The sequence below is a fragment of the Aegilops tauschii genome, chromosome 7, assembly GCF_002575655.3.
Source record: "Aegilops tauschii subsp. strangulata cultivar AL8/78 chromosome 7, Aet v6.0, whole genome shotgun sequence".
Taxonomy (NCBI): domain Eukaryota; kingdom Viridiplantae; phylum Streptophyta; class Magnoliopsida; order Poales; family Poaceae; genus Aegilops; species Aegilops tauschii.
In genome coordinates this window covers 90,412,440-90,433,855 of record NC_053041.3, presented here as the reverse complement: position 1 = coordinate 90,433,855, position 21,416 = coordinate 90,412,440, and the positions used below count along the sequence as shown (strand labels likewise).

Here is a 21,416-nt window from a genome sequence, read left to right as displayed (position 1 = left end):
AAAGGAGGGAAGTTTGGATCTTCCGATCAAAATCCGATGGACGAGAATAAGTATGTTAGGGAGTCCAATAAATAAAACGATGATATTTTGGGGATGTTTGGGGATGATCCGGACCCAACGGTGATGACTGAGCGGGTCGGGTTCGGGACAGGTTTCGGACGCGCGCGAGAAGGGGTTTTGAGGGAGATCGACAAAGACAAGGGGGTTTGATGGGCTCAAAGAAGAGAGAGAAGAGAGCGGTCTGGTTGATCTGAGAGGAGGTTAACAGGGACAAGGAGGAAGCGGCAACTATGAGCGGATACAAGTTTTAAGAAAAACATGCGGATGCAATGCTCATGATGACATGATGAAATGCAACAAACAAATAAAACACACGACGGTCACGCAAAACATGGCAGGCGTCTGGAGCGTCGGTCTTGGGGCGTCACAACACTCCACCACTACAAGAGGATCTCGTCCCGAGATCTAGGATGGCACCAGAGAGAAACGAAAGAGGAAGAGGTAAAACAAAGTTGCTTCTTTGACAAACGAGTGAAACCAAAGAACCTTGAGAGGTTGAACAAATTGAAAGAAAGAATACCATGGAGATGAACGAAATGAAAACACTCCGTTGGACAAGGAACAAGGAATACGGCAAGAAAGAAGAGCTTAAGTGACAAGATAGACATTGAAACCACTCCGGTTAAATGGATAAGCAAGAAAATAACACGATCCTCACAATTCGAGATGATGAGTGAAGAGAGCAACATCACCATGCCTCCGGAAGAAGAAATAGAAGATAGATCATTGGAATAAAGGAATGGAGAAGAAAATGCCAACTTCTGCCACAAATTATCTTGGAAAGCACCCTTCCAAGAAGGTTAGAACGGAGTTGTTGGAAAACCAACAACGAAAGGATAAGCTTGTAGTGGGCTTATGGAAAAGACCTCAAAATTTGAGTTGCAATTCTGCCACTAACGAAAACAAATAATATAATTGATAACACCAGCGAGATGAAAAACTTCTTTCACCAAGAGGATATGAGAAAACTTGGATCATTGATAAGCACCATAATAGCAACATTCCTTAGGGAAAGCTTTAGGTGAAATCTTTACCAAGATAACTCCAATGGAGGGATTGATTGGTCGAGACCATCTCCTGAACGAAGAGAAAATGATGGATTTAAAATATCTCATTCTTGACAACTTGAATCGCGAAGGGAAATTTTCAAGAATGACATAACACCATCTCAAGAGATAAGGTAGAAAGAATTGCACTTTGGAATGCAAGATGAAGAATGCTTGAACTCCTCAAAACAAAACATGAGTTTAACACCATGTTTATCTTTGAGTATAGCTTGGCGGATCTTAACTTTGCAATAAATCTTGAAGACCAATTGAAGAATGAAAGGAATCCTTGACGAACCACCATGTAGAGCCTCCATGAAGAACTCCGGTAATAAAAGGATGATAAAAAGAAAGAGAAGTTGACAACACAAGGTGAAGCCTTGCAATGATTTAGATGGAGCTTCGCGACAAGATAATGCGGAAAACTTGGAACTCCGGAAAAGAAAAGATGAAGCATCTCGAACCGAGAAAAATGACATGATGAGCAACTCTGGAAAGAAGAAACTAGATCACTTGGATGAAACCATAATAAGAATTACGTTATGCGTATCCTTCACCAATTTAGATTGATGACAAGCAACGGATTTGGCAAACTACTTATTCTCGTAGAAAGGATTAAGATAGATATAGCGCAAACTTGAGAAGGACTTCAACGAACCACCGGTAACAATGGAAGAGAATTTGGAAAGAACGAATGAATTGATACGATAACAACGGAAGAGAATTCTTGAATGAACCACCGTAAGAATTGAAAAATAACGAAGAAAAGATAAAGAAACACCGGGAAGAATTAGAAAACGAACGAAGATACTTGAGAGATTAAGATACATGAGAACGAAGAGATCATGAACTGATTAGAGGATATCTGAAAGCTGAGAATGAATAATTCTGAGATGATGGCATCCGGAGAATCAAAATGAAAAGACTCCTGAATTGCTCTGGATGGGTGAAAAGAATTCTCACAATCGAAAACAATTATGAGAGGATGGCATGAAGCTAGAACCATGAATCTTTGGAAGAACAGGTAAGGATTTAAGAGGAACTCCTCTTCGGTCTTCAAAATCTGAGAATGACGACAAGACACACCACCATGAATTGTTGAGATACTCCGGGATGAAAATAAGAAAGGTTGAACCAACAATGAAAAGAATTTGGAAGATCTTGGAAAAAGACATCTGACTGATGATAACTCATTCTTACGTCAAACTTTGAAATGAATTTGGGAATAGCTCCGGGAAATTAGAAGAGTCAGGCAAGATCCTGGGAAAAGACCAGTGGGTTAGGGCCCACTCAAAAGAAAACACCATTGAACGATTGCTTAGGAAGAGATAATGCACCGGTTGATTTGAACGTCTTGAACGAGGTAACAACCTCGAAATAGCTTGGAAGGAATAAGAATGGAAACTTGAATCTTCTGGGATATCTTCAGCACTCCAGGTAACATGAATAGCAAGAGGTGGATGATTAAGAGATGTACTGGCTTGAGAAAACATTTGAAACAAGGAAAGGATATGATCGACAAAGCTTGAATTGAATCCGCCGGAGAAGAAAAAAGAGCGAAGAATGAAAAACTTGAAGCTTCCTGAGAATCAGCGGATTAGAACATTGATGGAAAAGAATGGAGAAACTTCACATCCATAAGATGGATACATGATTAAGAAATCTGAGTCCTTGAAGAAAGAGGGTGGGAGGGCGGGAAAACAAAGGCAACTTGGGGCAGATGGAATAAACACCGTTGAGAAAACTTATAATTGATCTTGCGGATGGGGAGAATGATGGGATCATCTCGAAGAGAAACGCACCGGTTGGAAATAGAATTAAGATGGCAATCTCGATGATCAAGATGGATTAGTATCCACATTGGAATATGAGAACACCACTTAGAAAAGGTATGGAATCCACATTTGACTTCGAAGCAACTCGAATACCACAACTTAAAACAAAACAAAGGATTTGGCTTGCGGAATAAGCCGGAACAAACATATGAAAGAGATTTCGTCCGAAGTTTTCATGGTGGGGCCCACACGGGCTCGATCGTACAGCACCATCATGTACAAGGCAGTGCACATGACATACGAAGCGTCCCCGAGTCGGCATAGCCAAGGACTCTTTAAGACACTACGAGACCACTGTAAAACCGACCGTGGATAGGCGGACCACTAGACGTCGAACCCCAATCTCATATCATGCATCTGTCGGAAAGATATCCTAGGAGCTACTTGAGTTCCCACTTATAAACTCCCGGAACTTTCTGGTTATGCAATCAGGTGTTGGGGATACAGGGGACGCAATATATCTCACCCAAACTAACAATACCTAGATCTAGCTGTATCCATCCTTCAACACATAACCAAGAAACCTTCGGAAATCATTTACCTCAACCTTCGAAAAGCATCCGTTATACGAGTTATGGCAATACTCCCGAACTCCCGCCCCAGTACTGGGTGGCGTCGAGGTGATCTCACCAACAACTGCATAAAAGAGATTTTCGATGTCAGCGAAACTCAGGTATTCTAGAACTGCAACGATAAAATTGTGACGACAACACCTCGGAGCTCAACTCCCCGGGACACTGCCACAACCCCTAAATGTCAGGAGGCACCAAGAACAATGTTCTCGTCACAAAACCATCGGAACGAATCCAAGATACCCGCGTGATCCTAAATTTTTTTAGTGAAATTTGAGGAGAGGAGAGTCAAAACTTCTACGTTAGGGGACCTCACCAGAGCGACGAAGGGACTGAGGAGTAAAAAGAATCCTACTCTCCGATATATATAATCCTAAGACTCAAAACATTTTTTTCTAGACTCAACAACGTCAGCGATTCGATCAAGCAGGGGGCTCCTAAGTCGGGGATGGCTCTGATTACCAACTTGTAACGCCCACGATGCGGCTATATCTCCCACGTGTCGAGGCACGACTTAGAGGCATAACCGCATTGTAGGTTTTGTCGCAAGAAGGGTCATCTTCACACAATCCCATGTAATGGACAAGAATGGGATAAAGAGAGTTGGCTTACAATCGCCACTTCACACAATACATAAATAAATTCATACATCATTCAAGATACACACATAGACCGACTATGGTCAAATCTAAATAAAAAGAAGATAACCCCAAATGCTAGATCCCCGATCGTCCCAACTGGGCTCCACTACTGATCGTCAGGAAATGAAACATAGTAACGACCAAGGTCCTCATCGAACTCCCACTTGAGCTCGATTACATCATCTGCACTGGTATCATCAGCACCTGCAACTGTTTGGAAGTATCTGGTGAGTCACGAGGACTCAGCAATCTCACACCCGCGAGATCAAGACTATTTAAGCTTATGGGTAGGAAAGGGTAGTGAGGTGGAGCTGCAGCAAGCACTAGCATGTATGGTGGTGAAGCTAGAAGTGATCAAGAAGTGATCCTGAAACTACTTACGTTCAAGCATAACACAAGAACCGTGTTCACTTCCCGGACTCCGCCGAAAAGAGACCATCACGGCTACACACGCGGTTGATGCGTTTTAGTTAAGTCAAGTGTCAAGTTATCTACAACCGGATATTAACAAATTCGCATCTGCCACATAACCGCGGGCACGGCTCTTGAAAGTTTATACCCTGCAGGGGTGTCCCAACTTAGCCCATCACAAGCTCTCACGGTCAACGAAGGATATTCCTTCTCCCGGGAAGACCCGATCAGTCTCGGAATCCCGGTTAGCAAGACATTTCGACAATGGTAAAACAAGACCAGCAAAGCCGCCCGAATGTGCCGACAAATCCTGATAGGAGCTGCACATATCTCGTTCTCAGGGCACACCGGATTGTCCAAACTTCCGGTAGGCGAGCCCAGAGTTGCCCCTGGTGGCCACCGGCGGCTGACAGGTTGGACCAACACTCAGAGGAGCACTGGCCCGGGGGTTTAAAATAAAGATGACCCTTGAGTCTGCAGAACCCAAGGGAAAAAGGCTTAGGTGGCAAATGTTAAAACCAAGGTTGGGCCTTGCTGGAGGAGTTTTATTCAAGGCGAACTGTCAAGGGGGTCCCATAAATCACCCAACCGCATAAGGAACGCAAAATCAAGGAACATAACACCGGTATGACGGAAACTAGGGCGGCAATAGTGGAACAAAGCACCAGGCATAAGGCCGAGCCTTCCACCCTTTACCAAGCATATAGATGCATTAACTAAGATAAGATATATTGTGATATCCCAACATAAACATGTTCCAACATGGAGCAATCTTCAACTTCACCTGCAACTAACAATGCTATAAGAGGGGCTGAGCAAAAGCGGTAACATAGCCAAACAACGGTTTGCTAGGAAAGGATGGTTAGAGGCTTGACATGGTAATATGGGAGGCATGATATAACAAGTGGTAGGTAGCGCAACATAGCGATAGAGCGAACAACTAGCAAGCAAAGATAGAAGTGATTTCGAGGGTATGGTCATCTTGCCTGAAATCCCGCTAGGAAGAAGAACGAGTCCATGAAGAAGACAAACGGATGTAGTCAAACGAATCCTCACAACTCCGGAACGAAACCGAAGCTAACGAGAGAAGCAAACCGGAAAGAAGCAAACAACATGGTAAACACACTAGCATAAACATGGCATGATGCACAATCAAGTATGATGCATGTCCGGTTTAAGTAGGCATGGCATGGCAAAGTGCACAAACAATACTACAAATTAAGTGGAGCTCAATATGCAACGAGTTGCATATTGACGATACAACCACATCAATTATTTAGTTCCCTCTCGTTTATGTACCCAACAATGTTAAATGTTGATTAACATGGCAAGAGGTGAAGCATAAGTAAACTAACTATTTAGGCAAGTTTAAATGAGGCCGGAACAACAAATAAGAATTCCGGAAAATCCTCATATGCATATTTTGGGATTGGTACTGTTCTTCCTAAAACCATATTTTATTGTTGTTAAACAGGAAAATAAAGTGCAACATGTTAATCTATGCATTTTTCTACCCCATTTACATATAAAGTTTATTTAAATCCGAGCTACGGTTAATTAGTTATGAAATAAATCATTTTAGCATGGCATTTGAGCAAAATTAAACAAACAACATTTTAAACATGGATGCAAGCAGCATATTATGAAACTAGATAAAATTCTAAGCATTTTACATATATAATTCATTTTAATCCGATGCACGGTTGTGGGGTTATTAAATGCATGATCATGAGGGGTTTTCTGCAAAACAGTAAAACCTGGGATAATGCTATATTCGAAGAACTGGAAAAAAACATGACACGGGCCGAATCTGCTGGGCGGACTGGGCGCAGGATGCGGGTGCCTCGCCATGGGCTCTTGGCCCGGTAGGTGCTGGGTTGGTCTACTGGCGCAGGACGCGGGCTGCTGGGCTGGAGGCGATCGAGGCCTGGTCCACGCGGGCGCGGTCAACGCACGCGGGCGAGCGCTCGTTCGTCTCTGACGAGAGGAAGCAGGCGGCAGCGGGACTTGCAACGTCGGCGGACCTCCGGGAAGAAGATGGCGGCGGCTGGGCGGAGCTGTAGGCGAGGAGCGGCAGCACGACGGCGGGATCCGGCCAGGAAGGGCCTGCAGGCGGCGGATCCGGCGGAACTAGAGGCGGCGTGACGAACTGAGGAGGCGACGGCCTCGGCTCCTACAGCAAAACGACGTCGAGGCGGAGAAGTCAGCAGCGACGCGGCGCGAGGAAAAGAAAGGGGCCGGAGGCGACGCAAGGAGCTCACCAGCGGGCGGTGAGGACGACGTAGAGGCGACCCGAGGTCGCAGGTGAACAGGGCGGCGCGGCTCATCTCCATGGACGGACGGCCATGGCGAAATCGAGACAGAGACGAGGTTGGGCACAGGAGGCGCCCACGGCGTTGGACTTGGCGAAGCAAGGGAGCTCCGGGACGAGCGGGACGCGGGGGTGGACGCGGGAGGACGGATCCGTCAGTCTCCCGGCTGGGCCTGGTGCAAACGGCGGCGAGGGAGCTGCGGAAAACCATGGTTTTTCCTGGTACAGAGAGGGAGAGGCATGAGAGACGAGGGAGAGAACCAGAGGAAGGAGGGACGGAGGAGAAGAAAAGGGGAAGGGGCGACGGGGTCTTGGTGGTGCTGCTGCTTGCAGCCGGTGGCGAGCTGCTCGTGATCCCCTCGGGATCGAGCAGAGGAGGCGCTGGTGGATGGAGGGGCTATTGATTGGTGGATTCGAGATCGGGAGGGATCCCGAGGTAGATGGTGAGTTGGTGGCGGCGGCGGACACTGAATGGATGGGACAGATCCCCTAGGTTTTAGGGTTTGGTCTCAAATAAGACTAGGAGTGGACTATATATATGGAAAGGAGGGAAGTTTGGATCTTCTGATCAAAATCCGATGGACGAGAATAAGTATGTTAGGGAGTCCAATAAATAAAACGATGATATTTTGGGGATGTTTGGGGATGATCCGGACCCAACGGTGATGACTGAGCGGGTCGGGTTCGGGACAGGTTTCGGACGCGCGCGAGAAGGGGTTTTGAGGGAGATCGACAAAGACAAGGGGGTTTGATGGGCTCAAAGAAGAGAGAGAAGAGAGCGGTCTGGTTGATCTGAGAGGAGGTTAACAGGGACAAGGAGGAAGCGGCAACTATGAGCGGATACAAGTTTTAAGAAAAACATGCGGATGCAATGCTCATGATGACATGATGAAATGCAACAAACAAATAAAACACACGACGGTCACGCAAAACATGGCAGGCGTCTGGAGCGTCGGTCTTGGGGTGTCACATGTGGCTCAGTACGTGGATGAGTTTAGTAAGCTATCTCGTTATGCCCCTGATGATGTGGCCACAGATGCCCCGAAGCAGGAGAAGTTTATGGAAGGGCTAAATGATGAGATGAGCATGCAGTTGATGGTGGTAACATTTAACAACTACCAGGAGTTGGTAGATAAGGCTCTTATGATTGAAGGGAAGCACCAGCAAATTGAGAGCCACAAGAGGAAGTATGGACAAGGAAGGTACAACTTAGGAACTCAGCAGAAGCCTCGTTTCACCCCGAACTCGGGAGGATTGACCCATAACTATAGAGGCCATACTCACAATGGAGAGAGTTCCCATAACCACAATGGCCCCAAGAATGGGAATGGAGCAGGCAACAATCAAAACCGCTCCACTCCAGCCACCCCCGCCAAGAAGGACCTAAGTCACATTACTTGTTTCAAGTGCGGGAAGACTGGACACTATGCCACTGAGTGCCCTGAAGCGAAGAATGGGAATGGCAATGGAAGCTCTGGGAAGAAGCCCAACCCTTTCAATAGGGGACAAGTGAACCACGTGAACGTGGAGGAGGTTGAAGAGCAGCCTGATGCAGTTATCGGTAAGTTTTTGGTTAAGTCATTTACTGCAATAGTTCTTTTTGATACTGGTGCATCGCATTCATACATATCAAGGGATTCGTGGATAAGTATAAGTTGCCCACTAAAGTACTTAGGACACCTATGTTAGTAAGCTCACCAGGAGCGGAGTATATGGCAAGTCAAGGATGTTTTCAGATGCCATTGACCATTGGAAGCCATGTTTTCCCCTCAGACCTGATTATTTTGGAGTCACAAGGATTGGATGTAATACTAGGCATGGATTGGCTATCGATGTATGGAGGAAACATCGATTGCGCCAGTAAGTCGATTTTACTCACTACCCCGGAGGGGAAAAGGATCAAGTATGTATCCCGGCATGCGCCGAGGAGGACCCAAGTAAATTCTATCACGGGAGTTGTTCAGGAGGAAGTGCCTGTTGTGAAGGATTACCCAGATGTATTTCCAGAGGAGTTACCAGGCATGCCACCAGATCGAGACATCAAGTTTTTGATAGAACTATTGCCAGGCACCGGGCCTATATCGAAGAGACCATACCGGATGCCCACGAATGATCTGGAGGAGATCAAGAAGCAGATTAAGGAGTTGTTGGAGAAAGGTTACATTCGACGAAGTTCATCACCATGGGGAGCCCCAGTGCTCTTGGTCGAGAAGAAGGATGGATCGTTAAGGATGGTTGTTGAGTATCGTGCACTGAATGAAGTGGCGATCAAGAACAAGTACCCACTGCCGATGATCACTGATTTGTTTGACCAGCTGCAAGGAGCTAAAGTGTTTTCGAAGATCGATTTGCGATCAGGATACCATCAGCTGAAGATCCGAGAAAAGGATATACCTAAGACAGCTTTCACCACAAGGTATGGGCTATATGAGTATACGGTTATGTCGTTCGGATTGACCAACGCCCCTGCCTATTTCATGAGTATGATGAATAAGGTGTTTATGGAGTTCTTGGATAAGTTTGTTGTGGTGTTCATTGATGATATCTTGGTATACTCGAAGAATGAAGAGGAGCACAAGGAACATTTGCGTTTGGTTCTCGAGAAGCTCAGGGAACATCAGTCATATGCCAAGTTCAGCAAATGTGAGTTTTGGTTGAAGGAAGTTAGATTTCTTGGACATGTTATATCAGGAGAAGGTATAGCAGTGGAACCTACCAAGGTTCAGTCAGTCACTGAGTGGTTGGCACCCACTTCAGTTGGAGAGATCCGCAATTTTCTTGGACTCGCGGGATACTATCGGAGATTTATTGAGAATTTCTCCAAAATTGCGAAACCTATGACGGAATTGTTGAATAAAGACACCAAGTTCCATTGGACTGAAGAATGTGAAGCAAGTTTCCAGGAGTTGAAGAAACGTTTGACTACTGCTCCAGTGCTGATTCTGCCGAATATACGCAAGGATTTCCAAGTGTATTGCGACGCCTCCCGCTTAGGACTTGGAGGAGTACTTATGCAAGACGGAAGAGTTGTTTCATATGCCTCACGACAGCTTCGACCGCATGAGTTGAATTATGCCACACATGATTTGGAGTTAGCAGCCGTAGTGCATGCGCTCAAGACCTGGAGACATTTTCTGATTGGAAACCGTTGCGATGTGTACACGGATCACAAGAGTTTGAAGTACATTTTCACACAGAAGGAGCTGAACCTCAGGCAGAGGAGATGGTTGGAGCTTATAAAGGATTATGACATGAAGCTGCATTATCATCCAGGAAAGGCCAATGTCATAGCAGACGCTTTGAGCCGGAAGAGTTATGTCAATACCCTTGTAAGCGGAGGTATGCCAAAGGAGTTGGTAGAAGATCTCAGGGAGCTACGTTTGGAGATAGTTCCTAGGGGTTTTGTTGCAGCAATGGAAGTTTAGTCAACATTATTGGAAAAGATTCGAGAAGCCCAAAAGGATGACAAAGAAATCGCCGAGATAAAGGAGAAGATGAGTGAAGGAAAAGCCAAGGGTTTTCGTGAGGACGAGCACGACACCTTGTGGTTCGAGGACCGTGTATATGTGCCCAATAATGCGGAGATCAGGAAGTTAATACTACAGGAAGCTCATGACTCGCCATACTCGATACACCCCGGAAACACCAAGATGTATCTGGATTTGAAGGAGCGTTTCTGGTGGACTGGAATGAAAAAGGATATTGCCGAGTATGTAGCCGTATGTGATGTATGTCAGAGAGTGAAGGCAGAACATCAGAAGCCAGCAGGATTACTGCAGCCTATGCCAATACCCGAATGGAAGTGGGACAAGCTTGGCATGGATTTTTTCACCGGATTGCCCAGGACCCGATCGGGATATGATTCTATCTGGGTAGTAGTGGACCGCTTGACCAAAGTAGCTCACTTTATCCCAGTGAAAACCATTTATACAAGTGCGAAGTTGGCCAAGATATATATGACCAGGATCGTATGTCTGCACGGAGTTCCGAGGACCATCGTATCAGATAGAGGAACACAGTTTACTTCAAAGTTTTGGCATCAGTTGCACCAGACTTTGGGTACCAGGCTGGAGTTCAGTACATCTTTTCATCCGCAGACAGATGGACAGACCGAGAGAGTCAATCAGATTCTGGAGGACATGTTGAGAGCTTGTGCGCTAGATTATGGATCTAGTTGGGATGATAATTTGCCCTACGCGGAGTTCTCATACAACAATAGCTACCAGGCCAGTTTGAAGATGGCACCGTTCGAAGCCCTGTATGGAAGAAGATGCCGAACACCGTTGATGTGGGATGAAGTTGGAGACCGCCAGTTGTTTGGACCAGATTTGATCAAGGAGTCCGAAGAGAAGGTTAAGTTGATTCGAGACAGACTGAAGGTAGCTCAGTCCAGGCAGAAGAGTTATGCCGACTCGAAATGCAAGGAGGTAGTCTATGAAATCGGAGACAGAGCATACCTGCGAGTGTCACCTCTGCGAGGAGTTAAGCGTTTTGGAGTCAAGGGAAAGTTAGCCCCGAGATTTGTGGGACTGTACCGTGTTTTGGAACGCATGGGAGAGGTTGCTTATAAGTTGGAGTTACCCGAAGGATTGTCAGGAGTTCATGATGTGTTTCACGTTTCCCAGTTGAAGAAGTGTCATGCTGAGATGGCCGATATACCTCTGAGAGATACAGTGCCCCTGGAAGCGATTCAGTTGGACAGTGATCTGACTTATGAGGAGAAACCAGTCAAGATTCTTGAAATTGCCAGCCGAGTTACTCACAGCAAGGTTATCAAGTTTTGCAAAGTTCAGTGGAGCCACCATACCGAGGACGAAGCCACTTGGGAATGAGAGGATGATTTACTCAAAGACCACCCACACCTATTTTCTAGCCAAACCAAATCTCGAGGACGAGATTCATCTTAAGGGGGGTATATTTGTAACATCCCAAATTTTCAATTTGGAATGTTATACATAGGTCATTCATGCATATCATATTTTATTGTATTTTGCTTTGCGATCCTCGAAATTCTAAGCAACTCAAGGACCCACGGAGAGAGTTGGGGATTTCACCGTTTTCATATTTGAATTTTCTCAAATATTGAAACAAGGATCATTTTGGTTTTAATGATTTTCCCTCCAAAAATATTTCATATCAAAATATATGAGAGGAGATAATATGACTTCTCCAAAATAAATGAAGTATTGGAGGAAAAATACTAAAATCAAATAAATTATTTTATTTGGATTTTATTGCAATTTTATTCGAATTAGAAAAAAATATGCGTTTTTCAAAATTGCATTAGAGTCCTAAATAAATGTTCACTTTGTCCGTTATTTTATTAGAGGACGGGGAATTTTTTTTTCAGGATTTTTGGAGTCCGTTTAGTATTTCTTTTCTTCGTTGTTTACGCGTCGGAATATTAAAAAAAAAAGTGAACCGCCTTACCGGGCCGTGTCCGCCCCGAGGTCCCAGCCCACCTCGCGCCGCGCCCCAAAACCTAGGCCGCCACCTCGCGCCGCCGCCCCGCCTCGCCGGACCGCCGCTGGAGGTAGCCGCCACCGACGCAGTTCGTCGCCATGTTTTTTTCTTTTCCGGTTAACCGTTCATTTTTTTTGAAAACCTAGATTCGTTTTTTTATTAGATAGGTTCGGTTTTCTGTGGTTTAGTTAAATAGCGGATGTTCGTCCGTACGTTCGTTTTAACGAACGCCGTTCATCCGTTAGCCGTAGACAGCGAACGTTCATTCGTTAGACTGTTCGTCAGTTTTTCTTTTTCCAGGGTTTTTCGCGATTATTTCCGATCACGATTTCTGCCTGATTTTCGTTTTAGTTTATCTTTTCACTCGTTTATCGGAATCAGGCGATTCAAGCGCCTGGATCTTCGTCTCGAAGCCCTCTTTCTGTTTAACCAACTTGAACAAGATTTTGGTATTGTAAAATTTGACTTTAGTCCAGAATAGTAATCGGATCTTGTTTCTTTCGCAGTTTGAGTTTCATTGCTCCGTTTGATTTGATTCTTTTTGCAAACCGGAGTTCTTCAGTTGAACTTTCTGGTTAGATCTTCTTATTTGAGATTTACCTGTGCATCTTTGTTTGATTGCTTATGAATGCTATTGTTTCTTTGCGATAGAATTCCCGGAGTGCGAAGCGTGCTACTACGAGTCTTTAGGATTTGCAGATCGTCAGCAAGGCAAGTAACGCATTGATCATACATTTTTCATACCCAGTTTTTATGCATTAGATACAACCCTCACAGATTGCAAGAGTAGGATCTCTTAACATGTGGGTTTGGGAAGTATATGCTGAGGTAGAACCTATTACCTGTTTATTTTCAAACCCTTGAGTTACTTCTACGTTATGCTTAAATTGCTATGCTATGCTTGTAGACGTGGATTGGGTTTGAGTGTATTCATGACATATGTGAGATTGTTAATTAATGGTTCAACTTAAGGTGGCAACTTTAATACACATCTGGGTGGATTGCTTGTGGGCACCTGGAGAATGCAGTGTTGTCCTAGGATATCCCGGAGTACCCGTGTGATCATCCTACGGTCCGCCACTCAGGCTCAAAGGGATCATAAGATTATTCATGCTAGAAACTTCCGTGTGCAGCCACAAGCCATTATGGGCTCTGGCATAGTTGAGTATGTTGTGTGACCTCTTTCAGTGGTGGGCTAGCAGATGTAGAGGGAAAGTAGGTGTAACTGTCCACCCAGAGTAAAGAGTTAATGCTTCTGAAAGACTGTGTCTCGGTCATCCGTTTCTCAAACACCAGGTAGTGCGAGAAATCCAACGGAGGAGATCGAGTCTTGTGGGGAAAAGTGCGCAAACCTCTGTAGAGTGTATAAACTAATCATGGTTAGCCGTGTCCCCGGTTATGGACAATTTTGAGTATCTCGTACTTGAGTGATGATCTGATCTCATCACTCTAAATTAATTTGTTGAGTTAAATGATTACTTTAATTGGGATTGAGTTGGAGGAACCTTCTCAATGATGTTTCAACGACCATGATAGTTAAATAAAATTTATTTCTTTGTTGTAAGGAAAAATTGGCTTTTCGCGGAAACAATATAACCATAGAGCCTCCACCAGCCACATATGCATGTAGTGATAGCATTATTCTGTTCATTGCTCTACTGTGTTATATTGCCAGCATATTTCATGTGCTGACCCATTTTTGGGCTGCAACGTATCATGTTGCAGACTTTTCAGAAGAAGAGTAAGGTTCGCTAGGCCGTTGTCGTGCACTCAGCTATGCCGTTGGAGTTGATGGACTCACTTTATCTTCCAAGCCTTACGCTGTTATCTTATTTAGATGGCCTTAAGCCATATTTATTGTAATATGTTCTCTTTTGGAGACATTCGATGTAATAAGTGTGTGATTGTTACTCTGTTATAAATCCTTCGAGTACTGTGTGTGTCAGCATTACCGATCCAGGGATGACACTGAGCACAGAGACTTGACCGTCTGAGGTCGGGTCGCTACAACTTGGCTGGCTAGTTGGGCCGTGTTTCAGGTGGACAGGGCGGGCCAGAGCACAGGTTGGCCCCAACGTAGCTCCGCCACTGGTTCTACTGGCTTGTGCCCAAGCTTGAGCTTGCGGCCAAGCATTGGTGGAGGCAACGCCGCCGCTTCCTTCCTCCTAGCACAAGGACCCTATGTCCCCACCGGTTTTCAGGGAATACGTCCTTCACGCCTTCCGATGGAGGTCCGCCACCACCGGCGACGTCTCACTTAGTCTTCATTACCTTGTTAGTTAAGTAGCAAGGTGAGTATCATAGCACAAGCAAAATAAAGCACGTGTATGATCCTACATTGCTATGATCCTACATCATGATCCCATATTGCCATGATTTTACATTGAATCGCATAGGTATGATCCTGCATTGAAGCACATAGCTACAATCCTACATTGAAGCACATAGGTATGTAAGAAGCATATCAAGCATACCCACATTGCAGATATCAGTGCCTGTGTATGAAGCATATTAAGTATACTCACATTGCTAAGATCAATGCCTATCTATGAAGCATATCAAGCAAGTGCACATTCGTAACAATGCAAAATGCACATTGCTACAATTAGTGCACAATTCACATTCATAGCAATGCAAAATTAGGACGTGGAAATGTAATCGAATCTAGGCACAAACTACACACACATTACTAGCAATTCAAAATCAAGTCTAGAATCTACTCTAACCGCCCCAAAAAAAACCTAACCTTTTTTATATAAACTTTTTTTTTGAAATTTTAAATTAAGTGCTCCCTGGAGAGCTTGGACTCTATAAGAGTAGCACCAACAGTCCCCCTATACCGTACCTTTTCCGGTTTAGGGGGAGTTGGGCTAAAACACATGCTCCAACAGTTCCCGTAAAACAGAAAACAATTCAGAGGAAACTGTATAATCACAATCTCCTCCATCTAGGGGAGGAGCTTCCTGTATAATTTCTGCTAAATGTGGCGGGAGCCAACGTTGAGAAAACAGCCCCTGCCCACTCCCTTCTCCTCGTGCCACCAACCATCTGCGTCGTCGTGCCGCCGCCTAGCGCCCTCGGCTTCGATCAGTGCGTCCCCGCGGTGGCCCACCTCTTGCCTCCCAACGGCCAGTAGCCGCTGCCCTCGCCAGGGGACTTCCTCTCACTGCCCATCACCTTCTCTGCTCCGGTCGGCTTCCTCTTGTGCGTTCATCATCACTTCACCGGGCCTCGCCCTATTGTTCGTCGATTTCTTTCATTCGCAAGGTGTTTGGCGATTTGCTCACCAAATAATATTTCATATATTGTAGTTCTAAATAATGTTGAATAATGTGTGTTGGAATAACGTTGTTTCAAATTTCTATGTTGATAGAATCGACATGCATATGACATTCGTACATTAATTGAAAGATAAATGGGAAAAACCAAATTTTAGGGGAATATTTTACGGGAACTGCAAAAGAAGCTCATAGTCAACTCCGTTAAATTATATGGACACTATGTAAAACCATATTTTAGGGGATTTTTTTTCAGTCGTATTTCATCGAATTTCATTTTGGTGTTCGCTACACAAAAGCCAATAATAGGGCAACAATTTGGTGCTTGTTTTTTCGAGAACAACATTTTTCTTTCGAGGGGTTGGAGAACAACAGTTCGCCGAAGTCGATGGGCCGATTGTCCCATTTGGGCCTTCTCGTACCGCCGAAGTCAATCATCACGAAGTCCATCTAGCGCCTTCTCGCGCACCGCCGAACCAGACAGGCCCTTCTAAGCTCCAGAAGAGAGAACTCCCCGTGGCCATCAGCGCCACCGCCACCGCAACCCAAGTCCCCATGGCCGCCGCCGCCGCCGCCGCCTCCAACCCTTTCCCGTTCCCTCGCCGCCGGCCGCCGGACGACACCCTCTTCTACGCCGTCTACCCTCTCCCCCTCCCCACCGGCCTCCCAGCCCCGGCCCTCCTCGCCTCGCTCCAGTCGCTCCACCTCTCCCTCCTCTCCCACCTCGCCCCCTTCCTCTCCGCCCACCTCTTCCACCGCGACCCCTTCGCCCTCTCCCTCCCCGCCGACCCGGCCGGCCCCTGCGCGGCCTGCGCCTCGCCGCCCGCCGTCCCCCACCTCCACGGCGCGCTCCGCTTCGGGGACTCCCTCCCCGATGAGTGGCTCGCCGTCTCCCTCCTCTTCGCCCTCACCCGCGCCTTCCCGGGGCTCGCCGCGCGCGCCTGGGACTCGGACGGCGACTTCCTCCTCATCGAGGCCGCCTTCGCGCTCCCGCGCTGGCTCGACTCCGACACCGCCCCCAACCGCGTCTTCATCTTCCGCGGCGAGCTGCACATCCTGCCGCCCTCCCTCTTCCCCGACACGCCCTCGCTCCACGCCGCCCTCGCCGCCGTCCACGACGACTCCGTCGACACCCGGGCCTCCGACGCCGTCCAGGCCGCCATCCAGCGCCGCATCGCCGGCATGCCGGAGCGGGCCGCCGAGAACCTCCACACGGCGCGCGTCACCGTGCCGGCGCCCGTCGCCAAGGTGCTCAAGGAGGAGCCGTGCTTGATCGCGCGCGCGGTCGAGGGGTTCTACGACCGGGACATTGACACCATGAAGCACGCCGCGAGGATGGACAAGTTCCTCAAGGGCCCCGGCGGGGAAGGGATTGACATGGTGAGAACGTCCGTGCGGATGACGAAGGCGATGTATGGCCAGCTCATGCAGCAGAGCTTCCAGGCGCCCAGGGGTTACCCCATGCCGAGGACCGAGGAGGGTCCAGAGAAGTGGATGGAGGCAGAACTGGGGATGAAGATTGCGTGTGGGTTCGAGATGATGTACCAGGAGAGGCGGCATGAGGTGGAGGAAGGAATGGGGAGCACATGGGAGGTTTACAAGAAGAGCTTGGAGGCGACTGGGTGTTTTGAGGGGTTGCTTCCTGGTTCCAAGGAGTATAAGAGGATCATGGAGGATGCAATGCAGTATTACAAGAGCTCGAGTTCGTTCTCGCGAACAAGGTAATTTTTGTAGCTCATAGTTGTGGATTTAGCTATGTTGGAGCGTGTCACTATGTCTATTTATTCATTCATTGGTTTCAACCTTTAAAAAGTAATCAGGTCTAGCTGGATTGTCATCTATCTGTTTCTTCTGCAATTGCATCAGTGAGAACTAACAAAATTCAGCAGTGAATGCTATCCAACTTAGTTCTTCAGACTACCTGATTTAATAGGTCATGTAATCAATAGCCATGTATAATATGAAATTATGGCAGGGTTCTGATACTTCTGTGGTATTTCACAGGGAGATGCTAAGTGCACCGGTGCATCGAATTGATGAAATCCTTGCGATGCCGTACTCAGCTGAAGATTTTCAAGGCATCAATCTTCCTCCGAGTGATGATGATTCTTGGCTGCGTAATGGGGAGGATGAATTGAATGCAGAACTCCATGAAAGGCAGAAGGAAATGGAAGAGTACGCGGCTGTAAAGAAGAATAGAAAAAGTCAAAAGCAAAATGTCTCCAGCAGTTCAAGCTCCCAGCCAAGCGAGTTTAATCTTGGAGAAATCACAGATTCCATGCAAGAATTTGTTCGCAAAATGTCAAGCTTCGAGGGAGCTGAAGTTCCCACAAACAGGTTCTCTTATAGACTCATTTGTAATCTCTGTTCAATGCTTAGTATTGCATCTGCCTGTCAGAAGCATTTAAGTTGAAAGCATCTTTATTTTTATCCCTAGCAAATTATTCCAGTGTGCCGCACAACAACCAGACGTGCACTTTGTTCTCAGTTGTTCATATTTTTGAATAATTTGCCTTTGCTTGTTCAAGTAATTACCTTTGTATGTACATAAGGATCATACATTATTTTCTTTCTGTACCTGCGTTTGGCCCTGAAGTTCAAAGTTTAAACCGCCATCAGAAAGGAGAGGCGTGGGATGAAATGTATTAGTGTGAGCATCTGTATGTACAGATATAATCTTTTGTCAAACAGGAATCAAAATGCACTAACTTGCATGTTAAGTAGCTTTATCTTATGTCGGTGAAATGTGTACGGCATCTGGAAACATTGAACAGAAAGTAAAGATGAAAAATGTGAAATGCAAACTGGTAGAGGCTTACATAGATAGGTAGCATTATGCTGAATTTAATTTCTACTAGGTGGAAATCATGTAAACACAACACTACAGTGCAACCTTATAATATGGTTTATTAATTTATTGTGTTGGATACATGTTCTGGTTCATGTTTCACAGCTTATCAACCCTGACATTTGAGAAAAGAGCATTGGTTGCTGCTTTCACAGAGCACATGGGTTTATGTCTTTCCCCCCAATAGATGTAGTAGCTCCATTTCTCAGTGTGCAATAGATCAGCAGTTATACCTTTGCAATTGGGGCTTCGTAGAGGATGATTCTTCACGTAATCAGTCCCTTGAGCATAAATGACTTCAAAGAAGTAATATGTGATTAGAGATTATTTCCCTGGCAGAAAGCCTACGTTACATTATTTGTCTAACACATTAGAGATGAAATATATTGCTAGGACTTGTCATCTTTAACAATCTGGTTATAATTACACTTCTTCGTTGTAGCCATTTAATTATGCACCTTCTCAACTGAATTGGTTATTTGGTATTGATCTATTAATTTCGCTCATGTAGGGAAGACACTGAGACAGTAGACCTTGATGTCAACCTGTTCTTTAAGGCCATGGAGTCGGTGTTAGGAAGAGCTTCACAAGAGGAAGCTGGCAATGATACTGAAGCTGGTAGAGAATCCTCCTCGTCTGACATGGACTTTGGTATGCCCCCTTCTTCCAGTTCTCATTTCCTCATTAGTTGCTTGGACATGGTTAGCCAGTACTCCCTCCGTTCCATAATTCTTGTCGTGGTTTTAGTTTATATCCTCTGACTACCTTCTCATAGATAAATTGATAAGTAATATATATATATATTTATTTAATTCAGTTTTCCACTATATTCTCCTATCTTTGTTGCATTAGTCACCACTTTGACTTAGGGATTCTTGTTTGGTGTGAACTGCGTGTTAGAAATTAAAAGTTGTTTTAATGGTGCAGACGATTCTGATTTCGAGAATGATTCTACTGAAGAAGCTGGGGGAAAGGATATGGATGATTGTTTCATGGAATCATATTCAGATGCTCTGAATGACGAGCTAAGTAAGACTACCATTGAGGAAACCTTTTCTCGAGCACAACGGCCTAGCACCAAGAGTGAGGTACACTTCCTTTTGGGCCTTGTAAGCTTTCGTCTTGCCATCTTGTGTTCAGGACAGGGCACTACCATGTGGACTGCTTGCTCGAACTTATTAATTTTGATAAACTATTAGTATTGTTAGCTTGTTACACTATTTGTAGGGTAGGTTCTAAGAAAATGAATAAGTAATTGGAATTGTGATTTTGGAAAAAGCACATTCTAAAATTGCATGTTTAGCATGTGGGGGTTTAAATGTAGAGCAGATTTCAGCACACACGTACTCATTCGGTTAAAAATCATGAAGATTCCATTAGAACTTCATCAAACATTAAGAGTCTTTAGTGGTCAAAGTGACTAATATATTCTACCATGCCACGAACATGCAAGGATGTGAAGGATGTCAATATGTCATGCTATGTTCGAACACATAAATGGCATGATTTGACTATTTGGATATCAGATTTGCTTAACAAACTGTCCAAACCCACAAAGTCTTATCATTTAGCTGCATGCGTCGTTTTTTCCCCAGTTAATAGCAAATAAAGAACTACTCAAGGATAAATCAGTAAATGAAAGTAGATAAATCTCAGGTGTTTTGTTTGTACAATCTCCCAGATATCCAAGTTAAATTGTGTATCCAGCTTGCTTCTCAGTGTTGGCGTTGTATCTGCTAACTACGGAGTAGAACAGAAATTGCACATGTGCACTTGTGTCATATCAAATTCTCAGTTGCAGACTTGATGCCGGTATGAAATCCTAACCGGTGGTGCTCTGTTATTGTTTCGCCTTGCAGGGTCCCTCGAATGCTGCCGATAGTGATGATGGGGAGATGGCCCCAGTTGATGTGAACTTGAACCTTGTGGAGAGCTTCCTTAACTCGTACTCGTCTCAGCAAGGCCTTCCTGGCCCGGCCTCGAACCTGCTTGGACTTATGGGCGTTAAGGTACCACCTCCGGACAGTAAAAAGCCGTGATTTTTTGTGTTGTTGGTGTACACTAGAGATTTCAGGACCATAGGAAGAAGCAGCAACGTTAGGGTTACGTACCGGGGTTTTATGACCTGCTTCTGAATTTGCTGTGAAACTGTTATCTTCGTACGTTCTCTGTGTGTAATATCACTGCTGTACACTACTATATGCAAAGCCCAGGCTGTACTACGTGTGTCGTACAGGTTATGAACCACACAGTTTATGAAGACGTCTCGGGCCATGTCTAATTTTGTGGCAAGTACAGGCGCCAGGAGCTGTTTGGTCCGTGCAGGCTTCGCTCCCAGTCTCAGTTTCGGCATTGTTGCTTGAGTTGGAGGATGATGCTCGGAGCAATTCGCCCGTGGGTTTTGTTGTCAAGCGTCTGAGATCTGTTGTTTGCGTTTGCGTATGCTAGTACAGGATATAAAACCCATCATCTTTTAATACCGTCGTCAGGTAAGAGTCCTTGCATTGGACGTGCCCGTAGTGAAAAAAAATAATGTATGTATAGTTGTAGAGAGGGCATACCCTATGGCCGTAGTCTGGGTTCACGTGCGAGTGTCGAGTGGTTGGTTCGTGAGACTCGCACCTAGTCATAGCAGAGACGCTAATTTTGGGATTGCGCTGTGATGGGAGGTGTGATATGTGTAAACATACAATACAAATTCTTATTCTATCTTTCCGGAGATAGGGCACGTGTCAAACGCGGTGGTGATCATGCTAGTTTGAAATGAATTTCTGATGTAGCCAAAAGTTACCAAATTACAAAGTGTCTGCTGTTGACGTAGAAACTCCAGGTTCATATGGCTCTTTCACTTTTTTTTGCGGGTGGCTCTTTCACATAAAGAAAAAAGTCTAGCCTTATTTCTTTATTATAAGCATAAAACAGAAGCATTTTGAGCGTTTAGAGAAGGGAAG

At 45.4% G+C, this 21,416-nt stretch overlaps 1 protein-coding gene across 1 annotated transcript; it reads left to right on the top strand.

The window, feature by feature from the left end:
- The first annotated feature begins 16,087 nt into the window (after positions 1 to 16,087).
- LOC109766647 (protein ecdysoneless homolog) lies at positions 16,088 to 20,725 on the top strand. Its single transcript, XM_020325416.4, has 5 exons — positions 16,088 to 17,338; positions 17,622 to 17,954; positions 18,977 to 19,116; positions 19,393 to 19,553; positions 20,325 to 20,725. Exons 1-5 carry the CDS (start codon positions 16,173 to 16,175, stop codon positions 20,502 to 20,504), a joined length of 1,980 nt encoding a protein of 659 aa, XP_020181005.1. The 5' UTR covers positions 16,088 to 16,172; the 3' UTR covers positions 20,505 to 20,725.
- Positions 20,726 to 21,416: the final 691 nt, after the last annotated feature.